Source organism: Drosophila bipectinata, chromosome 4 (genome assembly GCF_030179905.1).
Source record: "Drosophila bipectinata strain 14024-0381.07 chromosome 4, DbipHiC1v2, whole genome shotgun sequence".
In the NCBI taxonomy this organism is placed as follows: Eukaryota; Metazoa; Arthropoda; class Insecta; order Diptera; family Drosophilidae; genus Drosophila; species Drosophila bipectinata.
The window spans coordinates 16263631-16280292 of record NC_091740.1 but is presented as its reverse complement, the minus strand read 5'-3'; the positions used below and the strand labels follow the sequence as shown (position 1 = coordinate 16280292).

General features: G+C 35.1%; 1 protein-coding gene across 8 annotated transcripts in view; it reads left to right on the top strand.

Moving 5' to 3' along the window:
- sv (paired box protein shaven) overlaps positions 1-16662 on the top strand; it is a 67619-nt gene that overhangs the window by 41254 nt on the left and 9703 nt on the right. For 4 of the 8 annotated variants that reach the window (XM_070282369.1, XM_043213411.2, XM_043213410.2 and 1 more), the window contains one exon: positions 12843-13364. The exons of the other annotated variants lie outside the window; for them this stretch is intronic. In XM_070282369.1, the coding sequence (XP_070138470.1) occupies positions 12843-13364 (522 nt within the window). The remainder of the gene's footprint in view (positions 1-12842; positions 13365-16662) is intronic. 8 annotated transcript variants of the gene reach the window in all.

Genomic DNA, 16662 nt, shown 5'->3' with positions numbered 1-16662 from the left:
CTTACTTAAATGAAGGACGTTCTTGGACTTCTCGAAGCTGTCAATGATAACTTTCTGATAGAGCTTGTAAATAGTAAAGCAGATGACCAAAAAGGCGATCGCGGCCACTCCAGATATTATAGGCCGTGTTTCCAGTGGCTTTTCTATTTTCCCAATGTAACGTAGGTTTTCCATATTTAATTTTTGTAAGTATGGTAAGCTCAGTATTTCTTGATGGTCCGTAATGTTAAGGACTGTTGATGCAGCGGGGGCTGGTGATTTTTTAACGTAGCTCTTCAGGTTTTGGTATATGGTGTTATTTATATTTACCCCGTCGTCGAATGTAACGAGGAACCTTCCGGTTACCAGTTGTCCATTGATCGTAGCTGTACCGTCATTGAGAATGATGACACCATCATCGATGATTGTTTGGGGTTCAAGGTGGCTGGTGCGAGTCGCAGTGTGCGTTGCCCCCTGAGTGAAGTTGCTGGGCACAGGTTGTGTAGGGCATTTCTCACAGTCAGCTATAGTATTATCTTCAGCAAAATTAAGAATAGTGCCGTTGTTTTCAACGGGGTGCAAGATTATCTTCTTACAAGCTACGTACGGCTTAGGATACTTTAATATAAAAAGCAAAAAATTATTATTTAATAAAACTTTAATTTGAGCAACTTCCATTAGATCAGTTTGTAAATCATTTGAATCTAAAACTGCAGGGTTGATTAATCCAATATTCGCAAGTGTAACTGACAACATTAATGCTTCGAGCTCGAAAATAATTATTCTAATTCTTGATAGCAATTTTTCATACAAATTTTCTGTATTTATCTGTTTTACTTTAGCATTTTTTTACCAAAACGTTTACTGTGTTTGTTACGATATTAATTTGTTCCTGGGTCTTTGTGTTAATGTTTATCTGACTATTTTCTGATTCTATGAGTTCTTTCTGTGTGAATTTAATTTTCTCGAAGTATGGTATGTATGGTATGTAGTTTGAGGCCGTGTAATCGGTGATTTTGGCCGTTATTGATACGGCGAAAAAAAGTACCGTCCAAATCCTAGGATCTTGAAAGTAAAAGAACAGAAAAAATAAACTTTATTTTAATTACCTCAAATTTCCTTATGGACCACCCTCCCTTTTATTAAGACTATGGTCCCCAAGTCTGCTTCAATGGTTTCCTTGGTGTACAAATTTGATAGTTTGTTTCCCAACCTCTTATTTGATTTTACGAGAACTTTGTCTCCTACTTGTAAATTTCTGTCTTGTCTAGTTTTATTTAATCTTTGTAGTTGGATGTTCTGTGCATTTGAGACTTTATCTCTAATTTCTGCGTTAAGCTTTATAGTTGATGAGTGAATTATGTCGATGGGTCGTTTATTTGTTACAGAGTGAATGCTTCTGTTGTATTCTATAGACGCGAGTAGTATTAATTCAACCGTGTCCTCAATACCTCTTTCGATTTTTAAACACCGTGCAATTTCTGTTAGTGTACTGTGGAATCTTTTCACTTGTCCGTTCGATGTACTGTGAAGCGGCTGTGCATTAACGATTTGCACGTTAAACCGGTTGCTTAAAAAAGACCTAATTGTTTCAGATTTTATAGAGGGCTTATCATCGCAATATATTGTTTTCGGTCGCCGGTAGAAATTAATAAGTTGTAAAATCGCGGTTTGCACGTCTTCAACGGTTCTGGAAGCAATAGGTTGAACAATTGAAAATTTTGAGAATTTGCCTATGCAAGTTAAAAAGTATTTTTTGTCTATCGAAAGTATGTCAATGTGTAGGATTTCGCCTGTGTATGAGGGAATGGGTGTTTCTCCGAGAAATTGTTTCTGAGGGTGTCTATCGTATTTTGCCTTCTGGCATATTTTACAATTTGCGACCACCTCATTTGCCATATGAGTCATTTTTGGAAAAAAATAGTCTTGCAGAATCTGTTTTACGTTTTCCTGAGCGGCTCTATGAGCCCTGTTATGTTCCGACACCGTAATTTCTTTTTGTTCGTTTTTGTCTAGGATGTCAGTCACCATACGGTTCGTGTAACGGAATGTGGTTGTTGGGAAAGTTTCTATTAATTTATGTTGGATAAATGCCAGTACTGGTAGTTCGCATAAAATTGTATTGACTACGTCTTTTTTGACCACATCGCATACTCTCTGTATAAGTGTTTCTCTATCCGAAAAATATAAGAGATGTCGAGTTTTTTCACCAAACATAATCGTGCTAACTGCAGCAATTCCAAGCAAGAAAAATGTTGTTCAATATAAAATTGAAAATTGAATACAAAATTGAAAATTGTTGTATTTGTATTAAAAATGTGCAATATACATTTTTTATTTATTTTATTATGACCATGGTTTGATTTTATAGAAAATGGTTTATTTACGAAAACAACGTTTTTTAATTTTTAATAGGTTTGATGTAATTTTTGGAAGCCCCTGTGTCAATTAAAAGTTTTATTTTTCTCCCTGCGATATCTCTTTTTATAAATGGGAGCAGGGAGTTATGCCTTAAAAAATGTATTTCATCGTATTCTACTACATCGTTGGTTTAGGGTTGGTTGTCTAAAACGGGATAATGAAGGATCGACGTCCATTGGTTGGGTCGGTTCCTGTCTGGGGGGCTGACTTTGTGGTATTTTATTAAAATGAGGATTTTTACCATTTGGGTTAAACTTAGCGTCTGTCGATGCATTTCTTTGTTTAGCCTTTTTGGTGTTTTTCCTCCGTGCTACGTGCGAAACTACTTGCGAAGATGTATCGCTCGTGATTAGCGTCTACTTCCTGCGCTAATGCTAAAGCGGAAGGAAGATCGGTTGGTCTTGACGAAAAAAGAACGTCGCTAAGCGATTTTCTTGTGCCCGAAATAAATACTCGTAGTGCATCCGCTCTGTATTTTTCGTTCAGTGAGGCAGCTACGGTGTTGTCGTAGGTCATAATTGTCTTGTTTATAAGCAGAGTTAGTTTTTTCTCCACTTCGTCTGCAGAAGTGTCATGTTTCCTTGACGGAGTGTTGACATCTCCTGTTATATTAAATATATCGGTCGTTTGTCCGCGTATGTAAAGTCAAGCCTGTTAATAATAGCTTTAGAATTTAAAGGCGTGTCGAATGACGAAAGAACCATATCGGCCGAGCCTTTTATTTTGTTTCGGAGAATGCCTAAAGATTGGTAGTGTTTGGAACTACCATCATATTTCTCAAATACTTTATAGGCGGTATGCGCCGCTTTCCTCCAAGAAACGTATGTCTCATTCTTTCCCTCAAAGTCCGGCAGGGACTTCATAATATCTAACGTTTCGCAGCATGCGATACCTGTTATAATTTCGGCATCCCTATACGTTTCTACTTCTGGTTGCCGATATTTACACCACCTAATCGCTTCTGAACTTCTTGTAATTTTTGTACAAAGCTTTTTTCCTGCGCGGCGAGTGCGCTCGCAACTGCGCCTTCTATAATGGATTTAAATTGTTCACTGGTCAATGCCATGTTTGAACTATTTTGTTGTGAACTTCCCGAGGTGTTTAGCTTTTGAAATCTGGCTAACAAATCTTCTATCTCACTAACACTCATAAGATTTTAACACAAAGAACAAACAATTTTGTTCCTTTGTTTCTAAAAAAAAAATTTCCGAACTTGTGCCTTTATTATTATTTTTGTTTTAACCAAGACTCTTGGAAAATCACTTTTTTAATATTTTTTAAAAATATTTTGCAATTCGAAAAGAGTGAGCTAAATGTTATTGCCGCTGTCGGGTGTCTTCCTTCTTTTAATTAAGTTGCGCTCTTGTAGTCGTTCTTGGTTTTGTTTTTATTTGGTTGTGTTGTTGTTGTTGCCTGATTTTGTTGGGTTTACGTAGTTTTGTAGCTTTTTGTTTTTTGAAACGGATCGAACGCGTTTTATATATTTTTTTATTTAAACGTCGAATCGAGGGTCTTACGACACGTTGTTTTTTTTTAACACGGGTCGAGGGTCTTACGACGCGTTGGGTGCCAATTACCAAAGAGTACATATTCTTGATCACATCAACAGCCGAGTCGATATAGCCATGTCCGTCTGTCCGTATGAACGCGTGGATCTTATAGATTACACAGTGCGACAGTGATTTGGAACTTTTGAAGAGACCTAGTAGGAATTGTTCATTAGGTCGAGTATAGTATAAAACCATGTTTGAAATTTTTCATACACCCTCAAATCTTGATTTATTTCGAAAAAACGGTTTTTTTACCATTTCTTGGAAGTTGTACCGAAAAAATGGCGTCAAAGTTTGAAAAACGTGACAAAAATTCAAAAAAGTCTGTTTCTTTTGTAAAATTTGTATCCTTTCTGTTTAAATAAATTGCAGATGTATTTTTTTTTCAAAAGCTACAACATTTAACTATTGAAAAACATAAAAAAATCGAAAATCGGCCTAAAATTGCGCGTTCAGGAATTTTTAAGAGCAAAACACTTTCGAAAAACCGTTTTTTCGAAATAAATCAAGATTTGAGGGTGTATGAAAAATTTCAAACATGGTTTTATACTATACTCGACCTAATGAACAATTCCTACTAGGTCTCTTCAAAAGTTCCAAATCACTGTCAAATCACTTCTTTATCACTTTTCAGTGATAAAACTGATTTTTAGTGTAGTAATTTTAATTTTAATTTCACCGCAATACACTTTCGTTCGTCTGCTTGAGGCGCGAGCACAAAACTGATTGAAATTTGAGATAAGGCAACACAAAGAAGTTCTGAGTATAGAAATCTTACAGAAAATAGTTGAAAGTGTAATAGGTGATAAGTGATAACAAACGGCTTAGTATATGTACCGTTTTTTTTTTCAAAAAAAAAATTATTGAAAGTGAGAAGCCATATATGGCTTTGTAAGCGGTAAAGGGTTAAAATAGTCTGTTATTTTTTCTTAAAAAATTCTGCGTTGATATTGTGATCGAATAATTTGTTTTCCAAAGAATTCAGTGTTGGCAAAAATTCGTCACATTTGTGAATCATGCAAATGTTTTTAGGAATCTTCACTGCATAAAAACCTTCCTGGATAGTAGGGCGGCTTATGTCACCGCTATCCTCGTCACTTTCACTTTCACTGCTGATTGTCTTGTCATCTTCAAAAAGAGACTGCACAATTTCATCTCCGGTTAACTGACCGAACTAACAACATGACTAGCAACATCTGAGTCGACTTTGGCATATTCTTCTCAATTAATTTGAGCATCAAATGCGGTCTCCACGAATTTCGCTTCATCAGTAACGCTTTCGATAACATCAAAGCATAGATTAAATCCCGCCTGAAAAGATACATTTGTAAGTTGAGGCGAATGGGACTTACATATACATATGCCTTACTTACCTTCTTGAAGCAGTTCTAAATAGTTGTAGTTTTAACTTTCGCCCATCCTTGACTTATGATGTGAACAACATCCAGCAAAGATAGTGTTTTTAAAAATTCAATTGTGGTTTTTCCACAATTTACAGCAATCTATTGTTGTTTGACCAAAATACGTCTATACTCCAGTTTGAATGAGTGAATAATGCCTTGGTCAAGCGGTTGCAGTAGAGCCGTTGTATTTGCTGGCAAAAAGGAAAACTTAATGTGATAACATCCTTTTACGGCAGAGTGACTTGTTGCATTATCGATAAAGAGCAATATCTTTCGATTTTGCATTTTCATTTCTGCATTAACTTGTGTGATTATTTGTCGAAAAGTCTCTTTACAGTGGCAAATTGACATTTTTCAAACATCGGGGGGATTTTGACCTGCCGATTAGAAATGCCGATTTTTTATAACTTCCAGTCGCATTGCAGATAAACAAAATTGTTCAAAATTGCAACTTCTCTGGTTTCCACAAGTGTAAAATGTTGCAGTTGGCATTGCTTTATAAAATAGACCAGTTTTGTCAGCGTTAAAAATATTCTCCGGATTGTAGCCTTAATTAATCTAGGTAAAATGTCTTGTTGATATTCATTCGCCGACACAGAATTATTTGCAGCAATTTCACCATGAATTTTCCCATCTTTTATGTTGTGACGTTTACGCCAGCGCCAAAGCCATCAGGTTCATAGTCGTCGTTGAACCTTAGACAAAACCCTTATGCCTTAGCTAAAATTACATGCCGATCAAGAACTACGTTGTTTTTTTCCTGTTGCTCAAACCATTTGTACAACGCTTCTTCCACTAAGTCATGTTCGCCTTTTCGTTTTCGCTTTCGCTTTAGATGAGACCCGGCTGCAGTCTTTTCAATTTCGGATTACACAGTGCGACAAAAAAAAAAATTTGGAGGAACTTTTGAAGAGACCTAGTAGGAATTGTTCATTAGGTCGAGTATAGTATAAAACCATGTTTGAAATTTTTCCTACACCCTCAAATCTTGATTTATTTCAAAAAAACGGTTTTTCGAAAGTGTTTTGCTCTTAAAAATTCCTGAACGCGCAATTTTAGGCCGATTTTCAATTTTTTTATGTTTTTCAATAGTTAAATGTTGTAGCTTTTGAAAAAAAATACATCTTTAATTTATTTAAGCAGAAAGGATACAAATTTTACAAAAGAAACTGACATTTTTAATTTTTGGTCGTGTTTTTCGAACTTGGACGCCATTTTTTCGGTACAACTTCCAAGAAATGGTATCATTCTTAACACATATCAATATTGTCTCATTAATCCTGAATAAAACAAGACCAATTTCATTTCGAAATTATGAAAATTGTTGAAGTTATAACGCTTTTCCCAAAACAAGTTTACTAGCGCTCCGGAGTAAAAGTGTGTGAAAGAAAGGAATGGGCGGAATGGAATGGCACACTATTGCTCCGGAAAGCTATGAAGATTGGACTGACTTGTTTAAATAAATCAAGATTTGAGGGTGTATGAAAAATTTCAAACATGGTTTTATACTATACTCGACCTAATGAACAATTCCTACTAGGTCTCTTCAAAAGTGCCTCCAACTTTTCTTTTTTTGTCGCACTGTGTTATAAGAGTTAGTGCTTTAGGAATTGACATGGAGACTTCTACAATGCCCACGCAGTTCAAGATTGTTTCAAAATTTTACAATGCCCTGTCCCACCCACACAAATTGCGAATTTATGTAGCGCCATTACGAAAGGTTTTTTCAAAAACTATTGATGGCAAGCTTATTCTATATTCTATAGCTTCTATAGCTATATTCTATAGAACAAGAAAGGAAAGCTAACTTCAGGCGGAGCCGAAGTTTATATACCCTTGCAGTTAAAACCGGATATATATCGCAAACATCGGATATAGTTGGCCGATCCTTATGGGAATAGGAATATATAATCCAATTTTTTACAATACAAAATCTAAAAAAAGTCCCAAACTTCTATCTTCAAAAATACGAAAGATAGATAAGAATTGATATTTCTACCAAGTACCATTTCCGATCGTTCAGTTATGTGGCAGCTATAGGATATAGTCGGCCGATCCTTATGATATTTGGCATGTCGTAATGTTTTGCCAAAAACATTACATTAGCTCTCGTGTCAAATTTGAACTCTCTAACTCTAAAACAGTGGGGGGCAAAACTAACACATGTTTAAAAAACAATGAGAGCAGAGAATTTACTGAGCAAAAAAAAAGTATTTATTTATTTCATTTTTATACCCTTGCAGAGGGTATTATAATTTTGGTCAAAAGTGTGCAACGCAGTGAAGGAGACATCTCAGACCCTATAAAGTATATATATTCTTGATCAGGATCACGTCCTGAGTTGATATGAGCATGTCCGTCTGTCCGTCTGTCCGTCTGTCCGTCTGTCTGTCCGTCTGTCTGTTTCTACGCAAACTAGTCTCTAAATTTTAAAGCTATCGTCTTGAAACTTTGCACACACCCTTTTTCCTTTGCACGCAGTATAAAGTCGGAACGGCCCGGATCGGTCGACTATATCCTATAGCTGCCATATAACTGATTGATCGAAAATGGTATAACTTTGGTGTTTTTAAAGTTAGAGAGTTCAAATTTTAGGTGAGAGCTATTTTTGGCAAAACATTACGACCTACCAAATTTCATAAAGATCAGCCGAATATATCCTAAAGCTGCCATATAAATGTTTGATCGGAAATGACCCAACTTTTGTGCTTTTTAAGATAGATAGTTGAAACTTCGTAGAGATTCTATTTTTGGTCAGTTGATCCAACCTACCAAATTTCATAAGGATCGGCCGACTATATCTTATAGCTGTCATATAACTGAATGATCGGAAATGGTTTTGGTAGAAATAACAACTTCGGTGTTCTTGAAGATAGAAGTTTGGGACTTTTTTTAGATTTTGTATTGAAATAGATAAAAAGTTATATGAAAGTTATGAAATAGTTATATTACGATATTTTCATAAGGATCGGCGAAAAAAATCTGATTCTTGCGGTATATATCCGGTTTTTTCAAATTAAGGTTAGGTTACCTTTTTGTATTTTGCAAGCCGCACGGCACCTTACGGCACCTAAACTAAACTTTCTTATATTCTTAAAATGCTTAAGAATATTATACAAAAAGATTTTTTAATGCCAACGAGTGCCATCACAACTAAAACTCTAACCAAACACAGAGAAGACAAACTAAGAACGTTCACAATTATGTACTAAATACAACAGTGATTTACACAAAACACAACAAATACCATATATACTTTTTATTGAAAAAAGAAAGTTAATACCTTTCTTTACAATATTAAAACCTTCCATGGCACAAACACTTGTTTAAAAAATGTTTAATAAGCTTTTTGCGGAGAGCTTCACTTGCTCGTTGCTTACGCTGCAATTCACAATGAATATCATGCTATCACTTTCGATGCTATTCTTGAAGCGGACAGACAGATCAAAACAAAAATATGAATTATTTCAAATAGGTAGACCAATTATAAATAAGAATTGGTACATTTAAAGTCAAAATTTGGACTTTGGTTTTTTTATTTTTGGCCTACGGGCTGGACCACTGTGCCGTGGGTTTCTTGTTGTAGTTTTCCGCAAGCGCAAAATTATGCAACAAAATTTTTTTGCTTAGAATCCTCAAATTTTAAGTTCAAGTTTGTTTTCAATTTTATCAATATCTAAAGCAAAAGTTTTTTTTTTTTTATGTGAAAAAATTTCTACGCCAACTTATATATGCCAAACTTGACAATATATTCATGTCGGTCTGTATGTATAAACGCGTAGATCTCCGAGACTATAAGAGATAGAGCTGTACGTTTTGCCATGAAAACTCCTATAATACCCTCGCAGTACAAGCTTATATCAAATATTTATATTATATCAAATTTTTGCTGATCTGAGAAAAATCTCAGATCAGCAATACTTAAATATATACTATATATAATATAATGTATACTTAAATATTCCATCAGCCAATCTTATAAGAGTACTTCAAAGGGTTAAGCCTATTAAAATCACAAAAAAAGGGATATTAATTAATTGAATTAATTGGAAGGAGTCTTTCATAATTCTCTTACATATAAAAGGAAAAAAATCCGATGCTGCCAACTACAGACGAATTTCTAAATCTCTAAATGGAAGAACACAAAGATTCTCATTTAAAAATTTACATTCCCGCTTGGTCTGTGCTACATCTGGGTTCCCTCAAGAAAGTCATCTTGACCCGTTACTTCAATACAAATCCGCTTCTCCCCAATGCAATCTTCAGTTCGATCTCGAAAACTTTCAAAAATCGTGTTTAACGATACTTAATGGTATCGTTCACTCACTAATGAATACTTAATGGATCAAAATATAAGCTTACATATGTCTTTTGATCGTTCTTTCCCTGTCCAGGCTAAGTATCTTCTCTATCGGATTGCCTTTAAATTAGGTTAAACTTTTTGGCTTTTGCATCATAGCAGAATTAACTTACCCCCCTTAACAAATCGTAGAGCATGCTGTGTGCCATTTTCCTATACAAAATTATTAATGGTCATGTAGATAGCCAGCATTTACCAACACTTTTACATTTTAACGTTCCTAATAGAGATCTAGAAACTATGGTCCCCTATACCTTAGCCATTTTAGTTCGACTTACGCACAACGACCCTCTTACGGTCCACAGTGGTCCAGCCCGTAGGCCAAAAATAAAAAAACCAAAGTCCAAATTTTGACTTTAAATGTACCAATTCTTATTTATAATTGGTCTAGCTATTTGAATTTATTCATCTTTTTGTTTTAATCTGTCTGTCCGCTTCAAGAATAGCATTGAAAGTGATAGCATGATATTCATTCTGTATTGCAGCGTAAGCAACGTGCAAGTGAAGCTTTTGGCAAAAAATGTATTAAACATTTTTAAAACAAGTGTTTGTGCCATGGAAGTTATTTATATTTTAAAGAAAGGTATTAATTTTCTTTTTACAATAAAAAGTATATGTAGTATTTGTTGTTTTTTGTGTAAATCATTGTTGTATTTAGTACATAATTGTGAACGATCTTAGTTTGTCTTTTCTGTGTTTGGTTAGAGTTTTAGTTGTGATGGCACTCTTTGGCATTCACAAATCTTTTTGTATAATATTCTTAAGAATTTTAAGAATATAAGAAAGTTTAGTTCAAGTGCCGTGAGGCTTGCAAAATACAAAAAGGTAACCTAATCTGAATTTGAAAAAACCGGATATATATCGCAAGAATCAGATATAGTTCGCCAATACTTATGAAAATATCATAATATAACCAATCTATTACAATACAAAATCTAAAAAAAAGTCCCAAACTTCTATGTTCAAGAACACCGAAATTGGTATTTCTCCAAAAAACCATTTCCGATCATTCAGTTATATGACAGCTATAAGATATAGTCGGCCGATCCTTATGAAATTTGGTAGGTTGGATCAACTGACGAAGTTTCAACTATCTATCTTAAAAAGCACAAAAGTTGGGTCATTTCCGATCAAACATTTATATGGCAGCTATAGGATATAGTCAGCTGATCCTTGTGAAATTTGGTAGGTCGTATTATTTTGTCAAATATAGCACTCGTACAAAAACTGAACTTTCTGACTATAAAAACACCAAAGTTATAGCATTTTCGATCAATCAGTTATATGGCAGCTATATGATATAGTTGCCCGATCTGGCTGATATTAACATATTATTTTGAAATAAAAATATAAATAATTTGTGGATATCTGCGTGGATAACATACGACTCAAAGTTCCAATAGTTTGACTCAAAACTCTTTTAAAAAATATCTACGTAAATTTTACTGCGCTACAGAAGTTTCTGATTTGGTGGGGAGTGGAAAAATAGGAGGAGGTGTAATATCGGAGTCTCCAAATAGTCTTTGAGATCCACACGTTTGTAAGGACACACAGGCAAAAATACCTTCCTTCCTTCTCTTTGTTACATACTTGCATTTACACGAATACAATATACCCATGTATGTACTCTACAAGTACCCGGTATAATTAACTTCGAATGTATTTTTTTTTGTTGGGTGTTGAGTTTCTCAACGCATAAATAGTTTCTATAAATTTTGTTTGTGGCCAATTAATTTGGCCTAGCAAATTTTTTAGGGATCGGCCGTCTATATGTAACTGCCATATAACTCAACGATTGGAAATTACCCAACTCTATTGTTTTTTAAGATAGGACGTTGGAGCTCTATATAATGTTAAAAAAAACTCGTTGATTTAGATCAGAGGTCGGCACTCATTACATTGATATTTTAATTTAAATGCATTAGTATTAGTGATAAATAGCAGAGAGTAGGCTGAGAGTGTGACGTTTCATACGTTTATACTGTGTGTCTGCGGCATAGCTCGGGCGGAGAAATGTGCTCTGCCCCTGGAATAGAGCCCTGCCCACCACTGATTTAAATTAACGATTTACGTCGGTATTATAAAAAAGCTTTTCATCATTTATCGCACATTGTCCATAAACGGTCCAGTTGTTGATGCAGATGAAGAATGTACATATATTCTTTTACGATCGCTGATGATTTATTTTCACTGTAAAATACATCTGCATAAATACGGAAGCAGCCGCTATCCGGAAATGCAAATATGGAAGATGCGATTATATTCCTTACAAACTAATATATCTATCTTCGCGTTTTAATTTTTTTTTTTACGCAAGAAAAGAAAGGAAAGCTATCTTCGGGCGGAGTCGAAGTTTATATACCCTTGCAGTATACCCCATCGCAAACATCGAATATAGTTGGCCGATCATAATATCATAATATAACCCATTTATTTAAAAAAGAAAGTCCCAATCTCCTATCTCCAAAAATGACAAGCTTGGTTTTTTTACCAAATACCATTTCCAATCGTTTAGTTATATGGCAGCTATAAGATATAGTCGGCCGATCGTTATAGAATTTGGTAGGTCGGATCAACTGACCAAAAATAGGATCTGTACGAAGTTCCAACTTTCTATCTTCAAAAACACGAAAGTTGTGTCATTTCCGATTGTTCAGTTGTATGGCAGCTATAAGATAGTGTCCATATGACAGCTATAGGATATAGTCGGCCGATTCTTATGAAATTTGGCATATCGTATTATTTTACCAAAAATAGCAATGCAAAATCTCCCAAACTCTTAAAAAAGTTACAGCTCCAAAGTTACAGCTTTTCCGATCAATCAGTTATATGTCAGCTATAGGATATAGTCGGCCGACCCCGGACGTTCCAAATTATATTTATACTGCGTGCAAAAGAAACAAACAGACGGACAGTCGAACATGTTTATATCAACTCAGGAGGTGATCCTGATAAAGAATATAAAAAAAAAACTTTATAGGGTCAAAGATGTCTCCTTCACTGCGTCGCACACTTTTGACCAAAATTATAATACTCTCTGCAAGGGTATAAAAATATCTCCTATAATAGGTTTTTCTTGTTTTTTTTTAAGTATACACAATAGTATAATTGTTTTAATGTATACACCAGCTTTAGCCTTCGACGCAAACTACACGCAACTGTCTTTATTAGAAAATGAGTCAATAACCTCAGGCATGGCGCAAGAAAACATTACTTCAACGGAATCTTCCGACGCAGATAAACTAAGCCGCATAAATTCCTCTAGAATTATGTACGCCCCTCCTGAAAGAAATTTTAATCGTGAAATTCTTACAAGAGAATCAAATGTAGAAGTGGATGAATCAAATGGACGAAATAAAAGGACACAATCTGAAAAGCGCAGTACCAAGACAAACTTACAGGAAAGTAACCCCATAAACTTTACGCATGTTCAAGAGTGTACAGAAGATATTTTAAGGGAAAGCAGTCCAATTGAAAATTGTACTACAAATGCCCCCTCTCTTATTCTTCTTCAACCGAGCGGAGGAACGTCATCTTTATGTGTTAATGCGCCTGATAACCCTTTAGAAATTGAAACTGGCCTAAATAATAATGTAGGCATTTATTCATCAGCAACACCAATGCTACCGAGTTTTAATAACTACACCTCAGGCAAGTTGGTTATTTTCGTTCACGTCTCACGTATCCACGGAAAATCTTATGAATTGTTTCTTTGCACTCACACATTACCGGTGATGGTACAATTATTTAAATTGTATTCTTTTTATATATTGTTTATAACAAGTATGCCTCTTATATTTAAAATCTAACTATTTTTGATCTCATTTTTACGGCAAAGTAACGAATATTTCTTTCCTTTTAGTTTTAAGTTATCGAGCTTCACATAACTAAATATTATTTGGGATATTTAAAAAAATTTTAGAAAGATTGAATCACTGAAAAACAAGAACGAAAAGCTAACTTCGGGCGGAGCCGAAGTTATATACCCAGATTCCAGATTTCTATCTTCAAAAACACGAAAGTTGGGTTATTTCTGATCGTTCAGTTATGTGGCAGCTATAGGATATAGTCGGCCGATCCTTATGAAATTTGGCATGTCGTATTATTTTGCCAAAAATAGCTCTCACGTAAAATTAAACTCTCTAACTCTAAAAACACAAAAGTTATACCATTTCCGATTAATCAGTTATATGGCAGTTATATGGCCGTTCCGACTTATATAATGCGTGCAAAGGGAAGAAGGGTGTGTGCAAAGTTTCAAGACGATAGCTTAAAACTAGTTTGCGTAGAAACAGACAGACGGACAGACGAACATGCAAGAGGTGATCCTGATCAAAAATATATATACCTTATAGGGTCGGGGATGTCTCCTTCACTGCGTTGCACACTTTTGACCAAAATTAAAAGATTATAAATATACTTTTGTCCTTTGCCAGCTGTATGTAGATCTTGACACAACTTTTCTAAATATTATTTTGGATATTTGAACAAATTTAAGAAAGATGGAATGCAAATTCACTTAAATAATATCTCGTTTTCCTTTGACAGTCATTCAGCTTTTCCTAAAAAATTTGTTACATCTGATTTGTATTATATACTAGAACTTTTGTTTTACTGTGGTACTCTATTTTTTTCTCATCTTCTCCCCAAAGATATTTCATTCACATCTAAGGGTAATTTGTTTAAATACATAGTTCGTGTTTTCGTGGCATCAACAAATTTTTTTTTTATATTTTCTTTGTAATATCTTAGTAAAATCATCCTACATGATGTAAAAGGAAGCTTAGCTCTTTAGTCTAGATCCATTGTCACATAAAACTTTAGCTTTTACTTTAAACATAAATTTAACACATAACAAGGCCGACAATAAAAAATCTCCATCCATAATTTCATCTACTTCATAACCTTTAGGGTCCCCGAACCAAAGCCCAGAACATACATAGGTTTCCTAGGTACACCTACGAAAATAAATTGATCAAATTTTACTATATTTATTATGTTTGCCATGTAATGGCATTTTTTTTTAATGTATGTACATATACCAACTCAAATAAAAATGGCATCTAGCATCTATATCTTTGGAATACTCATCAAAAGTTGAAATCTCCGATTTTATACATTAAATGATTTATGTGGGCCTTTTTCGTAGAGTAATTGCTCGAAATAATTGTACTGAATTCATTATAGTTAGTTTAACAATATGTAACAATAAAGTGTCACTTAATTGCAAGAGGTACGCAGCCACTACATTCACCTTGACCTTAAACCATTTAAGGCGTTAAGTCGTTTCATGAAATTTGGGAGAACCAAACTAAAGGGTAGTATGCTTTTCTTGAACTCTCTGATATGTGGAAAACAAACATTACCCTCTTGGCGATACGGGGATATTTCGAGGCTGAGATCAAATTTTGTTTTATTTTCAAACATTTTTTTAATTAAAATAAGAAGGACGGCCATAGTCCTGTTTCCCGACTATATTATACTCGGTACTCATCTCTTCCACCCACAATTTAACGAACCTTTAAAGCTTAAACTTTAACGGTATAGATTCTTGCCAACAAATTTGTGTAACATAATCTTGCGCATGGGCAAAAGAACCACAAGAAACCTACGGACATACTACCGATCCAGTAGGGAAGCAGACTAAAAAGACTACAACTCCTCTAGTGGAGTGGGCAAAATTTTGAACCTAACTCGATCTGCGCAAATAATATATGAGTCCAAATCGCTCGGATCGGATCGCTCTATCTCTTATAGTCTTCGAGATCCACGCATTCAAACTTTTATCGCGTTTGTATGGAAAAAGGTATATACATATGTATATGGGTATATCTCCTCTATAAATATGCTGATTTAAAATTTTTTTTTTATACCCTTGCAGAGGGTATTATAATTTTGTCCAAAAGTTTGCAACGCAGTGAAGGAGACATCTCCGACCCTATAAAGTATATATATTCTTGATCAGAATCACCTTCTGAGTTGATATAAGCATGACCGTCTGTCCGTTCGTCCGTCTGTCCGTCCGTCCGTCTGTCCGTCTGTCTGTTTCTACGCAAACTAGTCTCTCAGTTTTAAAGCTATCAACTTGAACCTTTGCACACACCTTTCTTTCCTTTGTACGCAGTATATAAGTCGGAACGACCGGGATCGGCCGACTATATCCCATAGCTGCCATATAACTGATTGATCGGAAATGGTATAACTTTGGTGTTTTAAGAGTAAGAGATTTCAAATTTTTATACCCTTGCAGAGGGTATTATAATTTTGTCCAAAAGTGTGCAACGTAGTGAAGGAGACATCTCCGACCCTATAAAGTATATATATGCTTGATCAGGATCACCTCCTGAGTTGATATGAGCATGTCCGTCTGTCCGTCTGTCCGTCTGTCTGTCTGTCTGTCTGTCCGTTTCTACGCGAACTAGTCTCTCAGTTTTAAAGCTATCAACTTGAACCTTTGCACACACCCTTCTTTCCTTTGCACGCAGTATATAAGTCGGAACGACCGGGATCGGCCGACTATATCCCATAGCTGCCATATAACTGAATGATCGGAAATGGTATAACTTTGGTGTTTTAAGAGTAAGAGATTTCAAATTTTTATACCCTTGCAGAGGGTATTATAATTTTGTCCAAAAGTGTGCAACGCAGTGAAGGAGACATCTCCGACCCTATAAAATATATATATTCTTGATCAGGATCACCTCCTGAGTTGATATGAGCATGTCCGTCTGTCCGTCTGTCTGTCTGTCTGTCTGTCCGTTTCTACGCGAACTAGTCTCTCAGTTTTAAAGCTATCGACTTGAAACTTTGCACACACCCTTCTTTCCTTTGCACGCAGTATATAAGTCGGAACGATCGGGATCAGCCGACTATATCCTATAGCTGCCATATAACTGATTGATCGGAAATGGTATAACTTTGGTGTTTTTAGAGTTAGAGACTTCAAATT